An 18,429-nucleotide genomic window follows, 5' to 3' on the forward strand; every position below is an offset into this window, starting at 1 on the left:
TAGAGCGTTGGGCCAGTAACCGAAAGTTTGCTAGATCGAATACCCGAGGTGACAAGGTAAAAATGTCATTCTGCCCCTGAACAAGGCAGTTAACCCACTGTTCCTAGGCCGTCATTGTAAATAATAATTTGTTCTTAACTGACTTGCCTAGTTAAATAAAAAATGGACCTAAATACCAATCTTGATTTAACTAATTATTTCAGGGGTGGTCAACACTGGAAAGCTATGCGTACACGTTTGTTGTTTCAGCACATCACTACAGGTTATGTAAAACATTGAATTGCGATGTTCATAATTATCTAGCTAGACTGGGAACAAATGCATTCTTCATCTGATCCTGGGGACCCGCAGGTATTTGTTCCAGCCCTGCCAGTGCCACACATCTGTAGCTAGTTAACTCAGCTAACTAACATACAATATTTCAGTTGAATCACAAGCTGTGATGAGACTAGGATTGATTAACACTGCTCCGGCACCACTGGAAAAGGAATAGCCACCCTGTCTTGATTCATGATGCACGTTAGCATGATGCACGTTACTACGATGCTGAATACCAGACATTCCATCTAACTAGATCGGTTAGCAAGTCCCCGAAGAAAATCTTACTCGCTAACAACATTAAAAAGTTAGCTGTCTAGTTAACTAATAAACGAGTTATCTAGCAAACACTATCGTCATAAACTTTAGCAATTGAAGATGTAGCTAACTAACAGCCTAATTTGCATACATTTGACTGACAGCTTGCTACCGTAGAACATGTCTGCGAGCTAGCTAGCCGTTAACGTTACTCACCGAACTCTGTGTCATTTTCCCGTGTTTCTTCCTCAGTGGCCCAACAAGGAGCCAAACAGGCCACAAGTACCAGATACTTCATCATGACGTTAAAAGAGCTTACTCCACCTGTGTCATTATTGCAAGTTGTTGATGACTAACGTCAAAACAGAAACCGTTAACCAGGCTAGGCAGAGCAGGTGTAGCACCGAGGTAAAATTAGTTTTATATTGGATATTCTGGTTTTCTCTCGTCAATAACTGTTGAACCAATCATGCCATCACTGGTGTAGTTGAGGATATAGGCAGATATACGCCATATACCCACTTACTATTCCCGTGGGCATTTGCATGTACTCACTTCTTAATCCCCACTGATGCGTACCAAAGTAGTGTAGTGGAGGTATCCTCCGTTTCAATTTATAAGGCTGATTGAACAGATCAGAACGTTTAGCTTAAACGTTGATAAACTATTATTTCTTCACATTTTAGGCGCAGCAATATACAGACAGCAGTGGGCTTTTGCGTGAACGTTCCAAAATGCAATTTGCAGGAAAACGCTGTTCTAAAATGTGCACCGGGTTTCATGGACAGAGATGGAAATATCCGTTCGAAATTTTGAAAGAGGGCAGATTGAAATATGCAACTACTATCATGGGTTGCTAAAATGACTATGATAATACCTTTGGCTGCTAGACAATGAAAGAAAGTTGAAAGAAAATCAATAGAATAGGAGAAAGCATATGAGTAAGTCTTTCTACAAATATTTTCCTCCATGTTTCTATGGTGGGATTTTGTCTATAGGCTACTTTCAAGTAAGGTAAGACATGCCTCATATCAAGTAAAATGTTCAGGTTTCAAACAATTAAGGAATAGAAAAATATAGCAATGCCAATGATAGGCCTAACCATTTTCTGGTAGATGGAAAGGCTTTCCCAAAAACCTTCTCTATTAAATGTTAACTACCGTAGCTACAAAGTAACCTACACCGATCTGTCAGTGACATGATTATTTGCATCAATCCGGTAGCTTAGCCATTTATTTTGCAAACTCCATCTCATGTGTTACAGAAACACTGTTAACCAAACAACAGTGCTAGATGCCTACACACGTCAATTAACTACACAAACAATCTACATTTCTCCAGACATCAAAAGTGGTCTCCTGATGTGGTTTAAGCATTGTCATGGACTTAAAACATACAATTTTGTTGTTTTTTTCTGTTAAAAAAGTGTAACTTTGAGAGTGAAAGCTTTTTTACATTTATCTGCTTCAATGGTAGGACTACTATTAGCTTAGTTTCACAGTACAGCTTGAGTTGGCCTGACTGTGAAAGACCACTATGGGATGTATCATTTTAGATAATTCAGAGTGTACGTCACTGTTTCCCATCGAATCTTTCACACCGGGCACCTTTGCTTCGCTGGGCGTTTTGTAAATGTTTTTGAAAATATTTGAGGGTACCCACTTCTCCAAGCACCACTACACACATGACTGAATGCCATGACTATGAAGATGGTATATTCTGAATCAGGGGTGGATGGAGAACAACCCACACCTTTTTTTGTGTGAAAAATAAATACGATTTATGATTTCAATCTTCAATAGCTCTTACACAACACGTGCCATGACTATAAAAAATGATTAATTCTGAATCGGGAGGAAGGACACAAATCCACTGTTTTTTTTTGTGTTGACATTTTGATTATTTTATTTTCTGCTGATTTCAATCTTCAATAGCTCTTACACAAAGCATGTCATGACTATGAACATGATATATTCTGAATCAGGGGAGGATGGTGAAAAATCCACAGGGTTTTTTTTTGTTGTTAAAATTTAGAAGAATAAAACAATAAAGCTTTCAATCTTGAATAGCGTTTTTTTGTAGAAATGTTTACATTTTTCTTGGGGGGGTTTTCAATCTTCAATAGCTTTTTTTGTAGTAATGATTATATTTTTCTTGGGGGGGGCTTTCAATCTTCAATAGCTTTTTTGTAGAAATGTTTATATTTTTCTTGGGGGGGTCTTTCAATCTTCAATAGCTCTTATACAAAGTGTACCATGACTATGAACATGATACTGTACTTAACGGTTCTGCTCTATAGTCCTTATTGAGCTGCTGGGATTCTGCCTATTGGACATCATCACTTCAGCTTGATAACAGTCTAGTAGGCTTCTCCACATCGCCCCCCCCACACACACACACGTGCACACATACAGATGCAAACACGCAGGTACACACACGCAACATATGATGAAGGGTTAGCTCGGGTTAATTCACTCCGGTTTTATGGAGATATATGGCCGCTGCACACATCAAAATGGATATTATGCTAATTGCCTCAGGTGACAATCAAGTCAGAGGCCATATTATGTAAATGAAGAGTTGTCACTTAAATCTATGGTGAATAATTAGTTAAAAGGTATGTCCCTTGTGAAGATAATACCCAAGGCCAGGTTATGACCCAGTCACAAGATCCAGGGCCTTTTGTTCTGAAGCAAACAGATCACGACCATTTCGAATCCCACCGTACCTTCTCTACTATGCAATCTGGTTTCGGAGCTGGTCATGGGTGCACCTCTGCCACGCTCAAGGTCCTAAACGATATCATAACCGCCATCGATAAAAGACAGTACTGTGCAGCCGTCTTCATCGACCTGGCCAAGGTTTTTGACTCTGTCAATCACCACATTCTTATCGGCAGACTCAATAGCCTTTGCTTCTCAAATGACTGCCTCGCCTGGTTCACTAACTACTTCTCAGATAGAGTTCAGTGTGTCAAATCGGAGGGCCTGTTGTCCGAACCTCTGGCAGTCTCTATGGGGGTGCCACAGGGTTCAATTCTCGGGCCGACTCTTTTCTCTGTATATATATATATATATATACTGCTCAAAAAAATAAAGGGAACACTTAAACAACACATCCTAGATCTGAATGAAAGAAATAATCTTATTAAATACTTTTTTCTTTACATAGTTGAATGTGCTGACAACAAAATCACACAAAAATAATCAATGGAAATCCAATTTATCAACCCATGGAGGTCTGGATTTGGAGTCACACTCAAAATTAAAGTGGAAAACCACACTACAGGCTGATCCAACTTTGATGTAATGTCCTTAAAACAAGTCAAAATGAGGCTCAGTAGTGTGTGTGGCCTCCACGTGCCTGTATGACCTCCCTACAACGCCTGGGCATGCTCCTGATGAGGTGGCGAATGGTCTCCTGAGGGATCTCCTCCCAGACCTGGACTAAAGCATCCGCCAACTCCTGGACAGTCTGTGGTGCAACGTGGCGTTGGTGGATGGAGCGAGACATGATGTCCCAGATGTGCTCAATTGGATTCAGGTCTGGGGAACGGGCGGGCCAGTCCATAGCATCAATGCCTTCCTCTTGCAGGAACTGCTGACACACTCCAGCCACATGAGGTCTAGCATTGTCTTGCATTAGGAGGAACCCAGGGCCAACCGCACCAGCATATGGTCTCACAAGGGGTCTGAGGATCTCATCTCGGTACCTAATGGCAGTCAGGCTACCTCTGGCGAGCACATGGAGGGCTGTGCGGCCCCCCAAAGAAATGTCACCCCACACCATGACTGACCCACCGCCAAACCGGTCTTGCTGGAGGATGTTGCAGGCAGCAGAAGGTTCTCCACGGCGTCTCCAGACTCTGTCACGTCTGTCACGTGCTCAGTGTGAACCTGCTTTCATCTGTGAACAACACAGGGTGCCAGTGGCGAATTTGCCAATCTTGGTGTTCTCTGGCAAATGCCAAATGTCCTGCACGGTGTTCGGCTGTAAGCACAACCCCCACCTGTGGACGTCGGGCCCTCATACCACCCTCATGGAGTCTGTTTCTGACCGTTTGAGCAGACACATGCACATTTGTGGCCTGCTGGAGGTCATTTTGCAGGGCTCTGGCAGTGCTTCTCCTGCTCCTCCTTGCACAAAGGCGGAGGTAGCGGTCCTGCTGCTGGGTTGTTGCCCTCCTACGGCCTCCTCCACGTCTCCTGATGTACTGGCCTGTCTCCTGGTAGCGCCTCCATGCTCTGGACACTACGCTGACAGACACAGCAAACCTTCTTGCCACAGCTCGCATTGATGTGCCATCCTGGATGAGCTGCACTACCTGAGCCACTTGTGTCGGTTGTAGACTCCGTCTCATGCTACCACTAGAGTGAAAGCACCGCCAGCATTCAAAAGTGACCAAAACATCAGCCAGGAAGCATAGGAACTGAGAAGTTGTCTGTGGTCCCCACCTGCAGAACCACTCCTTTATTGGGGGTGTCTTGCTAATTGCCTATAAGTTCCACCTGTTGTCTATTCCATTTGCACAACAGCATGTGACATTTATTGTCAATCAGTGTTGCTTCCTAAGTGGACAGTTTGATTTCACAGAAGTGTGATTGACTTGGAGTTACATTGTGTTGTTTAAGTGTTCCCTTTATTTTTTTGAGCAGTGTATATATATCAATGATGTTACTCTTGCTGCTGATGATTCTCTGATCCACCTCTTTGCAGACGACAGCGTTCTGTATACATCCCGCCCTTCTTTGGACACTGTGTTAACAAACCTCCAAACGAGCTTCAACGCCATACAGTGGGGGAAAAAAGTATTTGATCCCCTGCTGATTTTGTACGTTTGCCCACTGACAAAGAAAGGATCCGTCTATAATTTTAATGGTAGGTTTATTTGAACAGTGAGAGATAGAATAACAACAAAAATATCCAGAAAAACGCATGTCAAAAATGTTATAAATTGATTTGAATTTTAATGAGGGAAATAAGTATTTGACCCCCTCTCAATCAGAAAGATTTCTGGCTCCCAGGTGTCTTTTATACAGGTAACGAGCTGAGATTAGGAGCACACTCTTAAAGGCAGTGCTCCTAACCGCAGCTTGTTACCTGTAAAAAAGACACCTGTCCACAGAAGCAATCAATCAATCAGATTCCAAACTCTCCACTATGGCCAAGACCAAAGAGCTCTCCAAGGATGTCAGGGACAAGATTGTAGACCTACACAAGGCTGGAATGGGCTACAAGACCATCGCCAAGCAGCTTGGTGAGAAGGTGACAACATTTGGTGCGATTATTCGCAAATGGAAGAAACACAAAAGAACTGTCAATATACCTCGGCCTGGGGCTCCATGCAAGATCTCACCTCATGGAGTTGCAATGATCATGAGAACGGTGAGGAATCAGCCCAGAACTACACGGGAGGATCTTGTCAATGATCTCAAGGCAACTGGGACCATAGTCACCAAGAAAACAATTGGTAACACACTACGCCGTGAAGGACTGAAATACTGCAGCGCCCGCAGGTCCCCCTGCTCAAGAATACATATACATGCCCGTCTGAAGTTTGCCAATGAACATCTGAATGACTCAGAGGACAACTGGTGAAAGTATTGTGGTCAGATGAGACCAAAATGGAGCTCTTTGGCATCAACTCAACTCGCCGTGTTTGGAGGAGGAATGCTGCCTATGACCCCAAGAACACCATCTCCACCGTCAAACATGGAGGTGGAAACATTATGCTTTGGGGGTGTTTTTCTGCTAAGGGGACAGGACAACTTCACCGCATCAAAGGGACGATGGATGGGGCCATGTACCGTCAAATCTTGGGTGAGAACCTACTTCCCTCAGCCAGGGCATTGAAAATGGGTCGTGGATGGGTATTCCAGCATGACAATGACCCAAAACAGACGGCCAACGCAACAAAGGAGTGGCTCAATAAGAAGCACATTAAGGTCCTGGAGTGGCCTAGCCAGTCTCCAGACCTTAATCCCATAGAAGATCTGTGGAGGGAGCTGAAGGTTCGAGTTGCCAAACGTCAGCCTCGAAACCTTAATGACTTGGAGAAGATCTGCAAAGAGGAGTAGAACAAAATCCCTCCTGAGATGTGTGCAAACCTGGTGGCCAATTACAAGAAACGTCTGACCTCTGTGATTGCCAACAAGGGTTTTGCCACCAAGTACTAAGTCATGTTTTGCAGAGGGGTCAAATACTTATTTCCCTCATTAAAATGCAAATCATTTTATAACATTTTTGACATGCGTTTTTCTGGATTTTTGTTGTTGTTATTCTGTCTCTCACTGTTCAAATAAACCTACCATTAAAATTATAGACTGATCATTTCTTGTAAGTGGGCAAACGTACAAAATCAGCAGGGGATCAAATACTTTTTTCCCCCACTGTACAACACTCCTTCCGTGGCCTCCAACTGCTTTTAAATGCTAGTAAAACTAAGTGCATGCTCTTCAACCGATTGCTGCCCGCACCCTCCTGCCCGACTAGCATCACTACTATGGATGGTGCTGACCTAGAATATTTGGACAACTACAAATACCTAGGTGTCTGGTTAGACTGTAAACTCTCCTTCCAGACTCACATTAAGCATCTCCAATCCAAAATTAAATCTAGAATCGGCTTCCTATTTCGCAACAAAGCCTTCTTCACTCATGCTGCCAAACATACCCTCGTAAAACTGACTATCCTTCTGATCCTTGACTTCGGCGATGTAATTTACAAATTAGCCCCCAACACTCTACTCAGCAAACTGGATGTAGTCTATCACAGTGCCATCCGTTTTGTCACCAAAGCCCCATATACTACCCACCACTGCGACCTGTATGCTCTCGTTGGCTGGCCCTCACTACATATCCGTCGCCAAACCCACTGGCTCCAGGTCATCTATAAGTCTTTGCTAGGTAAAGCCTCACCTTATCTCAGCTCACTGGTCACCATAGCAACACCCACCCGTAGCACGCGCTCCAGCAGGTATATTGCACTGGTCATCCCCAAAGGCAACACTTACTTTGGCCGCCTTTCCTTCCAGTTCTCTGCTGCCAATGACTGGAACGAATTGCAAAAATCTCTGAAGTTTGGAATCTGTACCCTTCCTCTACACATAGCCAATGGAGTGTAGTGCTACTGGGGAACACACGCATTCAAGCACACACACACGGGGAACACACGCATTCAAGCACACACACACACACACACACACACACAGCACAAGGATTCCCCCACTTTATCATGTACATTGATTGTATAAACATTAGGAACACCTGCTGTTTCCTTGACATAGACTGACCAGGTGAATTCAGGTGAAAGATATGATCCCTTATTGATGTCACTTGTTAAATTCACTTCAATCAGTGTAGTTGAAGGGGAGGAGACAGGTAAATAAGGATTTTTAAGACTTGAGACAATTGAGACATGGATTGTGTGTCTGCCATTCAGAGGGTGAATGACAAAAGATTTAAGTGCCTTTGAACGGGATATGGTAGTAGGTGCCAGGCGCACCGGTTTGAGTGTGTCAAGAACTGCAACGCTGCTGGGTTTTTTACACTCAACAGTTTCCTGTGTGTCAAGAATGGTCCCCAAAGGACATCCAGCCAACTTGACACAACTGTGGAAAGCATTGGAGTCAACATGGGCCAGCATCTCTGTGGAATGCTTTCGTCACCTTGTAGAGTCCATGCCCCGACGAATTGAGGCTGTTCTGAGGGCAAAAGGGGCGCAACTCAATATTAGAAAGGTGATCCTAATGTTTTGTACACTCTGTGTATGTGAGCTCTGGAATTCTTCAGTACCAACCAGACCATTGTGCATATTATAGAGCCACAACACGCTCTTCGATGCATGGGCAGAAAGCCAGGTGTGTGAAGGAGTGAATTAGCTGGCTCTTGGTTTTACTGTGGTCATTGTTTTTGAATGCCTCTAAATAACACCTGTTCCTATGAGACAGTGATCGTTGTAAAATCATCCATGTGATTGTTCTATGAGGCTGGTTCACTGTAAGTATTTCATTCTTCTAAAGAGAACAACTCAAAACATTCACATTTAATCTAAAGTTAAAATCCCCTGAAACATATTGTGGACAAATAAATTCCATTTAGTGGGGTCAGTAATTCCCTTCGATTAGGCTACAACCAGGAGCAAATCAAATCAAATCAAATTTATTTATATAGCCCTTCATACATCAGCTGATATCTCAAAGTGCTGTACAGAAACCCAGCCTAAAACCCCAAACAGCAAGCAATGCATGTGAAAGAAGCACGGTGGCTAGGAAAAACTCCCTAGGAAAAACTCCCTAGAAAGGCCAAAAACCTAGGAAGAAACCTAGAGAGGAACCAGGCTATGAGGGGTGGCCAGTCCTCTTCTGGCTGTGCCAGGTGGATATTATAACAGAACATGGTCAAGATGTTAAAATGTTCATAAATGACCAGCATGGTCAAATAATAATAATCATAGTAGTTGTCGAGGGTGCAACAAGCACGTCCGGTGAACAGGTCAGGGTTCCATAGCCGCAGGCAGAACAGTTGAAACTGGAGCAGCAGCATGGCCAAGTGGACTGGGGACAGCAAGGAGTCATCATGCCAGGTAGTCCTGAGGCATGGTCCTAGGGCTCAGGTCCTCCAAGAGAAAGAAAGAAAGAGAGAATTAGAGAGAGCATATTTAAATTCACACAGGACACCGGATAAGACAAGAGAAATACTCCAGATGTAACAGACTGACCCTAGCCCCCCGACACATAAACTACTGCAGCATAAATACTGGAGGCTGAGACAGGAGGGATCAGAAGACACTGTGGCCCCATCCGATGATACCCCCGGACAGGGCCAAACAGGCAGGATATAACCCCACCCACTTTGCCAAAGCACAGCCCCCACACCACTAGAGGGATGTCTCCAACAACCAACTTACCGTCCTAAGACAAGGCCGAGTATAGCCCAAAAAGATCTCCGCCACGGCACAACCCAAGGGGGGGGGGGGGGCGCCAACCCAGACAGGAAGACCACGTCAGTGACTCAACCCACTCAAGTGACGCACCCCTCCCATGGACGGCATGGAAGAACACCAGTAAGCCAGTGACTCAGCCCCTGTAATAGGGTGAGAGGCAGAGAATCCCAGTGGAGAGAGGGGAACCGGCAAGGCAGAGACAGCAAGGGTGGTTCGTTGCTCCAGCCTTTCCGTTCACCTTCACACTCCTGGGCCAGACTATACTTAATCATAGGACCTACTGAAGAGATAAGTCTTCAGTAAAGACTTAAAGGTTGAGACTGAGTCTGCGTCTCTCACATGGGTAGGCAGACCATTCCATAAAAATGGAGCTCTATAGGAGAAAGCCCTACCTCCAGCCGTTTGCTTAGAAATTCTAGGGACAATTAGGAGGCCTGCGTCTTGTGACCGTAGCGTACGTGTAGGTATGTACGGCAGGACCAAATCGGAAAGATAGGTAGGAGCAAGCCCATGTAATGCTTTGTAGGTTAGCAGTAAAACCTTGAAACCAGCCCTTGCCTTAACAGGAAGCCAATGTAGGGAGGCTAGCACTGGAGTAATATGATCAAATTTTTGGGTTCTAGTCAGGATTCTAGCAGCCGTATTTAGCACTAACTGAAGTTTGTTTAGTGCTTCATCCGGGTAGCCGGAAAGTAGAGCATTGCAGTAGTCCAGCCTAGAAGTAACAAAAGCATGGATGAATTTTTCTGCATCATTTTTGGACAGAAAGTTTCTGATTTTTGCAATGTTACGTAGATGGAAAAAAGCTGTCCTTGAAACAGTCTTGATATGTTCTTCAAAAGAGAGATCAGGGTCCAGAGTAACGCCGAGGTGCTTCACAGTTTTATTTGAGACGACTGTACAACCATCCAGATTAATTGTCAGATTCAACAGAAGATCTCTTTGTTTCTTGGGACCTAGAACAAGCATCTCTGTTTTGTCTGAGTTTAAAAGTAGAAAGTTTGCAGCCATCCACTTCCTTATGTCTGAAACACAGGCTTCTAGCGAGGGCAGTTTTGGGGCTTCACCATGTTTCATTGAAATGTACAGCTGTGTGTCGTCCGCATAGCAGTGAAATTTAACATTATGTTTTCGAATGACATCCCCAAGAGGTAAAATATATAGTGAAAACAATAGTGGTCCTAAAACGGAACCTTGAGGAACACCGAAATTTACAATTGATTTGTCAGAGGACAAACCATTCACAGAGACAAACTGATATCTTTCCGACAGATAAGATCTAAACCAGGCCAGAACTTGTCCATGTAGACCAATTTGGGTTTCCAATCTCTCCAAAAGAATGTGGTGGTCGATGGTATCAAAAGCAGCACTAAGATCTAGGAGCACGAGGACAGATGCAGAGCCTCGGTCTGACGTCATTAAAAGGTCATTTACCACCTTCACAAGTGCAGTCTCAGTGCTATGATGGGGTCTAAAACCAGACTGAAGCATTTCGTATACATTGTTTGTCTTCAGGAAGGCAGTGAGTTGCTGCGCAACAGCTTTTTCAAAAATGTTTGAGAGGAATGGAAGATTCGATATAGGCCGATAGTTTTTTATAATTTCTGGGTCAAGATTCGGCTTTTTCAAGAGAGGCTTTATTACTGCCACTTTTTGTGAGCTTGGTACACATCCGGTGGATAGAGAGCTGTTTATTATGTTCAACATAGAAGGGCCGAGCACAGGAAGCAGCTCTTTCAGTAGTTTAGTTGGAATAGGGTCCAGTATGCAGCTTGAGGGTTTAGAGGCCATGATTATTTTCATCATTGTGTCAAGAGATATAGTACTAAAACACTTTAGTATCTCCCTTGATCCTAGGTCCTGGCAGAGTTGTGCAGACTCAGGACAATGGAGCTTTGGAGGAATACGCAGATTTAAAGAGGAGTCCGTAATTTGCTTTCTAATGATCATGATCTTTTCCTCAAAGAAGTTCATAAATGTATTACTGCTGAAGTGAAAGCCATCCTCCATTTGCGAATACTGTTTTTTAGTTAGCTTTGCGACAGTATCAAAAAGAAATTTCGGATTGTTCTTATTTTCCTCAATTAAGTTGGAAAAATAGGATGATCGAGCAGCAGTGAGGGCTCTTCGATAGTGCACGGTACTGTCTTTCCAAGCTAGTCGGAAGACTTCCAGTTTGGTGTGGCGCTATTTCCGTTCCAATTTTCTGGAAGCTTGCTTCAGAGCTCGTGTATTTTCTGTATACCAGGGAGCTAGTTTCTTATGACAGATGTTTTTAGTTTTTAGGGGTGCAACTGCATCTAGGGTATTGCGCAAGATTAAATTGAGTTCCTCGGTTAGGTGGTTAACTGATTTTTGTCCTCTGACGTCCTTGGGTAGGCAGAGGGAGTCTGGAAGGGCATCAAGGAATCTTTGGGTTGTCTGAGAATTTATAGCACGACTTTTAATGCTCCTTGGTTGGGGTCTGAGCAGATTATTTGTTGCAATTGCAAACGCAATAAAATGGTGGTCGGATAATCCAGGATTATGAGGAAAAACATTAAGATCCACAACATTTATTCCATGGGACAAAACTAGGTCCAGAGTATGATTGTGGCAGTGAGTAGGTCCAGAGACATGTTGGACAAAACCCACTGAGTCGATGATGGCTCCGAAAGCCTTTTGGAATTGGTCTGAGGGCTTTTCCATGTGAATGTTAAAGTCACCAAAAATTTGAATATTATCTGCTATGACTACAAGATCCGATAGGAATTCAGGGAACTCAGTGAGGAACACTGCATATGGCCCAGAATGCCTGTAAACAGTAGCTATAAAAAGTGATTGAGTAGGCTGCATAGATTTCATGACTAGAAGCTCAAAAGACGAAAACGTCATTGTTTTTTTTTTTGTAAATTCAAATTTGCTATCATAAATGTTAGCAACACCTCCGCCTTTGCCGGATGCACGGGGGGTATGGTCACTAGTGTAACCAGGAGGTGAGGCCTCATTTAACACAGTAAATTCATCAGGCTTAAGCCATGTTTCAGTCAGGCCAATCACATCAAGATTATGATCAGTGATTAGTTCATTGACTATAACTGCCTTGGAAGTGAGGGATCTAACATTAAGTAACCCAATTTTGAGATGTGAGGTATCACAATCTCTTTCAATAATGGCAGGAATGGAGGAGGTCTTTATACTAGTGAGATTGCTAAAGCGAACACCGCCATCTTTAATTTTGCCCAACCTAGATCGAGGCACAGACACGGTCTCAATGGGGAAAGCTGAGCTGACTACACTGACTGTGCTAGTGGCAGACTCCACTAAGCTGGCAGGCTGGCTAACAGCCTGCTGCCTGGCCTGCACCCTATTTCATTGTGGAGCTAGAGGAGCACAAGGCATTGTAATAAAAGGCAGTTTTACTGATTGTGTTCATGAGCAGTCCTCCCCCTCTCTCTCACTTTCTTTATTTCTCTCTCTCACACACACACTTTTCCTCACTCTCTGGTTCTAAATGCTGATTTGCAGATGGACCTAATCACTGCATGTGGTGTAACAGCTAGAGTGAATGGGTCAGTCCATTAATCACCCTCCTCCTCCCACCAGGGGCGGAAATCCAGGGGGGGACGGGGGGGACACGACCCCCCCATCCTGGGAAAAATATGATTTGTCCCCCCCAATATATCACTGAAACATAACTATGTAATTTAAATAATATTAATAATACGCAATGAAAGCAATTGTGCTGATTATAGACACTTAATAGCGCGTTTTTAAGTTTCAAAAGATTGCAACCCCCCCACCCTTTGCCTCACAATGGTTTGATCCACTGCCAGTTCCTTTGTTGGCAAGGTAACAGGTCGTGTCTACTGTCTGAAAGGTACTCAATGAACGTAACTGACGTGAGGTTAATCCACACACACACTAGCTGAATATGCAGAGCTAGCGCGCAAATATTAACTATTAAGCTAGCTAGTACCTATTCCATTTATGTGGCCTCGTCAAAGATGGAATCTTTGCTATCGTCAATTTATTCCAAGAATCAGCATGCAGATGATGTAAGTTAGTGCTTCAAAGTCCCTGTGATAAGGTTAGCGATAAACTGAAGTCCAAACTGAACAGAACTACACTTTCTTCTACCATTGTCTTAAATATATTTAATGGTCTCGTTGCAAAAGCTAAATTGTCGCAAGGGAACTTTTATTTATTTATTTTATTTAACCCGGGTAGCAAAGATTATAGCAAACACCACTGAAACGGAATTGGTGCTCGCTAGCTTTGCAAATTCAGCTATTGTTGGAAGCCAGCCAATATGAAACAAACTATTAAAATTACAAAAGGTTGCAGCATATGTTGTGTAAATGGTGAACTCATACAGCTGTCAACTCTTGTCATTTTAATCCGTTTCACATTTGCTAGCTACCTTTTAGATCGAAGCCCAAATAGAATGATAAAAGATAAGATGATAGAAGCCCATCTCCTACTGTAAATAACCTACACACTGTGTGTGTGTGTAGCCAGCCAGCCAGGTAGAAAAATGGCAGAAAAATAAAAGACGGACATCAGAGTATTTTTCAGTACACCAAAACGCAAAGTAAGAACCCTAGTAGCCTAATATCTCAAAGACTAGTTGATAAAATGTTCATAAGAAAGAAATGAAATTCTAATGGAAATGTTTCACAATGATGTGATTAGGCAGAGCAGGCAACAGATGGCACACAGACAGCAGAGTTGAGGACAGATATGCAGGGACAGACTGGCAGAGACGGAGTCTCAGATAAGTTTGTTGAGTCTTTGTTTGGCAACATTATGAAAGGTTCTCAATTTTTTTGACTTGTAAAATAGGAACATAATTGGAAAATGCCATGGATACCCCCACTCTCAACTTAAACTGGTGACTGAACCAAGATTTGTTAAAGGCAATGGTATTGCTGTTGTGATTAGTTGTGTAGTTTTGGGTACCGGTCGTTAGGAGTACGGCAAACACCTTATTTCTTTGGTTCCTCAATATACATTTACCATATTACAATGTAGGCTATGTGTTACAGCACTACTTTTGGTGTCCCCCTCAGGAATTGCTCTTGAGAAAATTTCATGTAATTGTCCCCTCCAAAGTTGATATCAGATTTTCGCCCCTGCCTCCCACCCCACCAATCTGCTCTTTACTTAACTTCAAAGTGGCACTCCAGTCTCCTTTACACCTCTTTTAACACCTGATTTACTTAACGAAAGGTACATCTCAATAGGTGGTCTAGGTAAGTCATGACATCACAAGTGGAGGGGTGGGCCTTTCCTCTTTTGTTCTCTATTGCTCCTCAGCAAGGGGGGAGGCTGATGACATCACGACTTCCCATCAGACTAACTCCTTGAATGCCCTACTCCTTGAACTTTGCAGTTGTGTCTAAAAAAACACTTTTTCAGATTATTTTTTTTTACCCTTTGGTGTGTGTAATTTACTGTATTAATACTTAGGATATCACTTTCCAACAGTAAAAGTTCAAAAAGCGCTGGAGGATATCTTATGTCTGAAAAATACCATTTTAGAACAAAAACAAAGATGAAGATTGAAACAAAAAAATCTGTGGATTTTTCTCCATCCTCCCGTGAATCAGAATATATGCTTTTCATAGTTATTGCACGCTTTGTCTCAGAGCTATTGAAGATTGAAAGGAATAAACATAAAAATTAACCTGTTGGGGATAGGGAGCAGTATTTGCACGGCCGGATAAAAAACGTACCCGATTTAATCTGGTTACTACTCCTGCCCAGTAACTAGAATATGCATATAATTGTTTGATTTGGATAGAAAACACCCTAAAGTTTCTAAAACTGTTTGAATGGTGTCTGTGAGTATAACAGAACTCATTTGGCAGGCCAAAACCTGAGAAGATTCCAAACAGGAAGCGCTCTCTCTGACCATTTCATGGCCTTCTTGATCATCTCTAACCAAAACAGGGGATCTCTGGCATGACGTGACATTTTCTAACGCTCCCATAGGCTCTCAGAAGGCGCCAGAAAGATGAATGGTGGCTTTGCAGGCCCTGGCTGAAAAACATTAGCGCATTTTGTAAGTGGTCGATCTGAGAACAATGAGACTGGAGGCGCGTGCACGAGCCGACACCATGTTTACTTTCTCTCTCTTTGAACGAAAACAATGACTCCCGGTCGGAATATTATCGCTTTTTTACGAGAAAAATAGCATAAAAATTGATTTTAAACAGCGGTTGACATGCTTCGAAGTACGGTAATGGAATATTTTGACATTTTTTGTCACGAAACGCGTCGGGCGCGTCACCCTTCTTTACCCATCGGATAGTGTCTTGAACGCACTAACAAAACGCCGCTATTTGGATATAACTAAGGATTATTTGGAACCAAACCAACATTTGTTATTGAAGTAGAAGTCCTGGGAGTGTATTCTGACGAAGACAGCAAAGGTAATCAAACTTTTCTAATAGTAAATCGGAGTTTGGTGAGTACCACACTTGGTGGGTGTCAAAATAGCTAGCCTGTGCTGGCCGGGCTATCTACTCAGAATATTGCAAAATGTGCTTTCACCGAAAAGCTATTTTAAAATCGGACATAGCGAGTGCATAAATGAGTTCTGTATCTATAATTCTTAAAATAATTATGTTTTTTGTGAACGTTTATCGTGAGTAATTTAGTAAATTCACCGGAAGTGTTCGGTGGGAATGCTAGTCACATGTTAATGTAAAAAGCTGTTTTTTGATATAAATATGAACTTGATTGAACAAAACATGCATGTATTGTATAACATAATGTCCTAGGATTGTCATCTGATGAAGATCATCAAAGGTTAGTGCTGCATTTAGCTGTGGTTTGGGTTTATGTGACATTATATGCTAGCTTGAAAAATGGGTGTCTGATTATTTCTGGCTGGGTACTCTGCTGACATAATCTAATGTTTTGCTTTCGTTGTAAAGCCTTTTTGAAATCGGACAGTGTGGTTAGATTAACGAGAGTCTTGTCTTTAAAATGGTGTAAAATAGTCATATGTTTGAGAAATTGAAGTAATAGCATTTCTAAGGTATTTGAATATCGCGCCACGGGATTACACTGGCTGTTGAGCAAGCCTCCCACCTAGCCCATAGAGGTTAACCTCTCTGGGCTAGGCGGGACGAATTCGTCCCACCTACGTAACAGCCACTTGCAGCCTGTGGCGCGATTTTCAAAACCTTAAAAATCCTATTACTTCAATTTCTCAAACATATGACTATTTTACAGCTATTTAAAGACAAGACTCTTGTTAATCTAACCACACTGTCCGATTTCAAAAAGGCTTTACAACGAAAGCAAAACATTAGATTATGTCAGCAGAGTACCAAGCCAGAAATAATCAGACATCCCATTTTTCAGGCTAGCATATAATGTCACCAAAACCCAGAAGACAGCTAAATGCAGCACTCACCTTTGATGATCTTCATCAGATGACAACCCTAGGACATTATGTTATACAATACATGCATGTTTGGTTCAATCAAGTTCATATTTATATCAAAAACCAGCTTTTTACATTAGCATGTGACGTTCAGAACTAGCATACCCCCCGCAAACTTCCGGGGAATTCGCTAACATTTTACTAAATTACTCACGATAAATGTTCACAAAAAGCATAACAATTATTTTAAGAATTATAGATACAGACCTCCTCTATGCACTCGATATGTCCGATTTTAAAATAGCTTTTTGGTGAAAGCACATTTTGCAATATTCTAAGTACATAGCCCAGGCATCACGGGCTCGCTATTTAGACACCCGGCAAGTTTAGCACTCACCATAATCATATTTACTATTATAAAAGTTTGATTACCTTTTGTTGTCTTCGTCAGAATGCACACCCAGGACTGCTACTTCAATAACAAATGTTGGTTTGGTCCAAAATAATCCATCGTTATATCCGAATAGCGGCGTTTTGTTCGTGCGTTCCAGACACTATCCGAAATAGTAAAGAAGTGTCGCGCGCATGGCGCAATTCGTGACAATAAAATTCTAAATATTCCATTACCGTACTTCGAAGCATGTCAACCGCTGTTTAAAATCAATTTTTACGCCATTTTTCTCGTAGAAAAGCGATAATATTCCGACAGGGAATCTCCTTTTCGGCAAACAGAGGAAAAAATCCCAAAGGCGGGGGCGGTCGGGTCACGCCCATAAGCCCAGAGTCCCTTGATCGGCCACTTGAGAAAGGCGATAATGTGTTTCAGCCTGGGGCTGGAATGACGACATTCTGTTTTTTCCCGGGCTCTGAGCGCCTATGGACGACGTGGGAAGTGTCACGTTAGAGCAGAGATCCTTAGTAAATGATAGAGATGGAAAAGAAGTTCAAGAAATGGTCAGACAGGCCACTTCCTGTAAAGGAATCTCTCAGGTTTTGACCTGCCATTTGAGTTCTGTTATTTTACATTTTACATTTTAGTCATTTAGCAGACTAAATTTATCCAGAGCGACTTACAGTAGTGAATGGATACATTTAATTTCATGCATTCTTTTTTTTTTTTTTTTTTTTTTTTTGTACTGGCCCCCCTGTGGGAATTGAACCCACAATCCTGGCGTTGCAAACACCATGCTCTACCAACTGAGCCAACTGCCCTCCTGAGCCAACTGTTATACTCACAGACACCATTCAAACAGTTTTAGAAAATTTAGGGTGTTTTCTATCCATATGTAATAAGTATATGCATATTCTAGTTACTGGGTAGGAGTGGTAACCAGATTAAATCGGGTATGTTTTTTATCCAGCCGTGTCAATACTGCCCCCTAGCCCTAACAGGTTAAATAAATACAAAACTGGATTTTCTTCATCCTCCTGATTCAGAATATATAGTTTTCCTAGTCATGGCCCGCTTGTGTGAGGTCTATTGAAGACTGAAAGCCGTGGAATTTTCTCCACCCGCCCGATTCAGAATATAT

The 18,429-nt window shown here is 42.6% G+C and overlaps 1 protein-coding gene across 1 annotated transcript in view; it reads right to left on the reverse strand.

The window, feature by feature from the left end:
- Positions 1-1,014, reverse strand: part of LOC106566892 (disintegrin and metalloproteinase domain-containing protein 17) — a 35,931-nt gene extending 34,917 nt beyond the window's left edge. The window contains exon 1 of the mRNA XM_014135492.3: positions 793-1,014. Within this exon, the coding sequence (XP_013990967.1) occupies positions 793-877 (85 nt within the window). The 5' untranslated portion in view covers positions 878-1,014. The remainder of the gene's footprint in view (positions 1-792) is intronic.
- Between the last annotated feature and the right edge of the window lie 17,415 nt (positions 1,015-18,429).

This window comes from Salmo salar, chromosome 01, assembly GCF_965601325.2.
Source record: "Salmo salar chromosome 01, fSalSal1, whole genome shotgun sequence".
Taxonomy (NCBI): domain Eukaryota; kingdom Metazoa; phylum Chordata; class Actinopteri; order Salmoniformes; family Salmonidae; genus Salmo; species Salmo salar.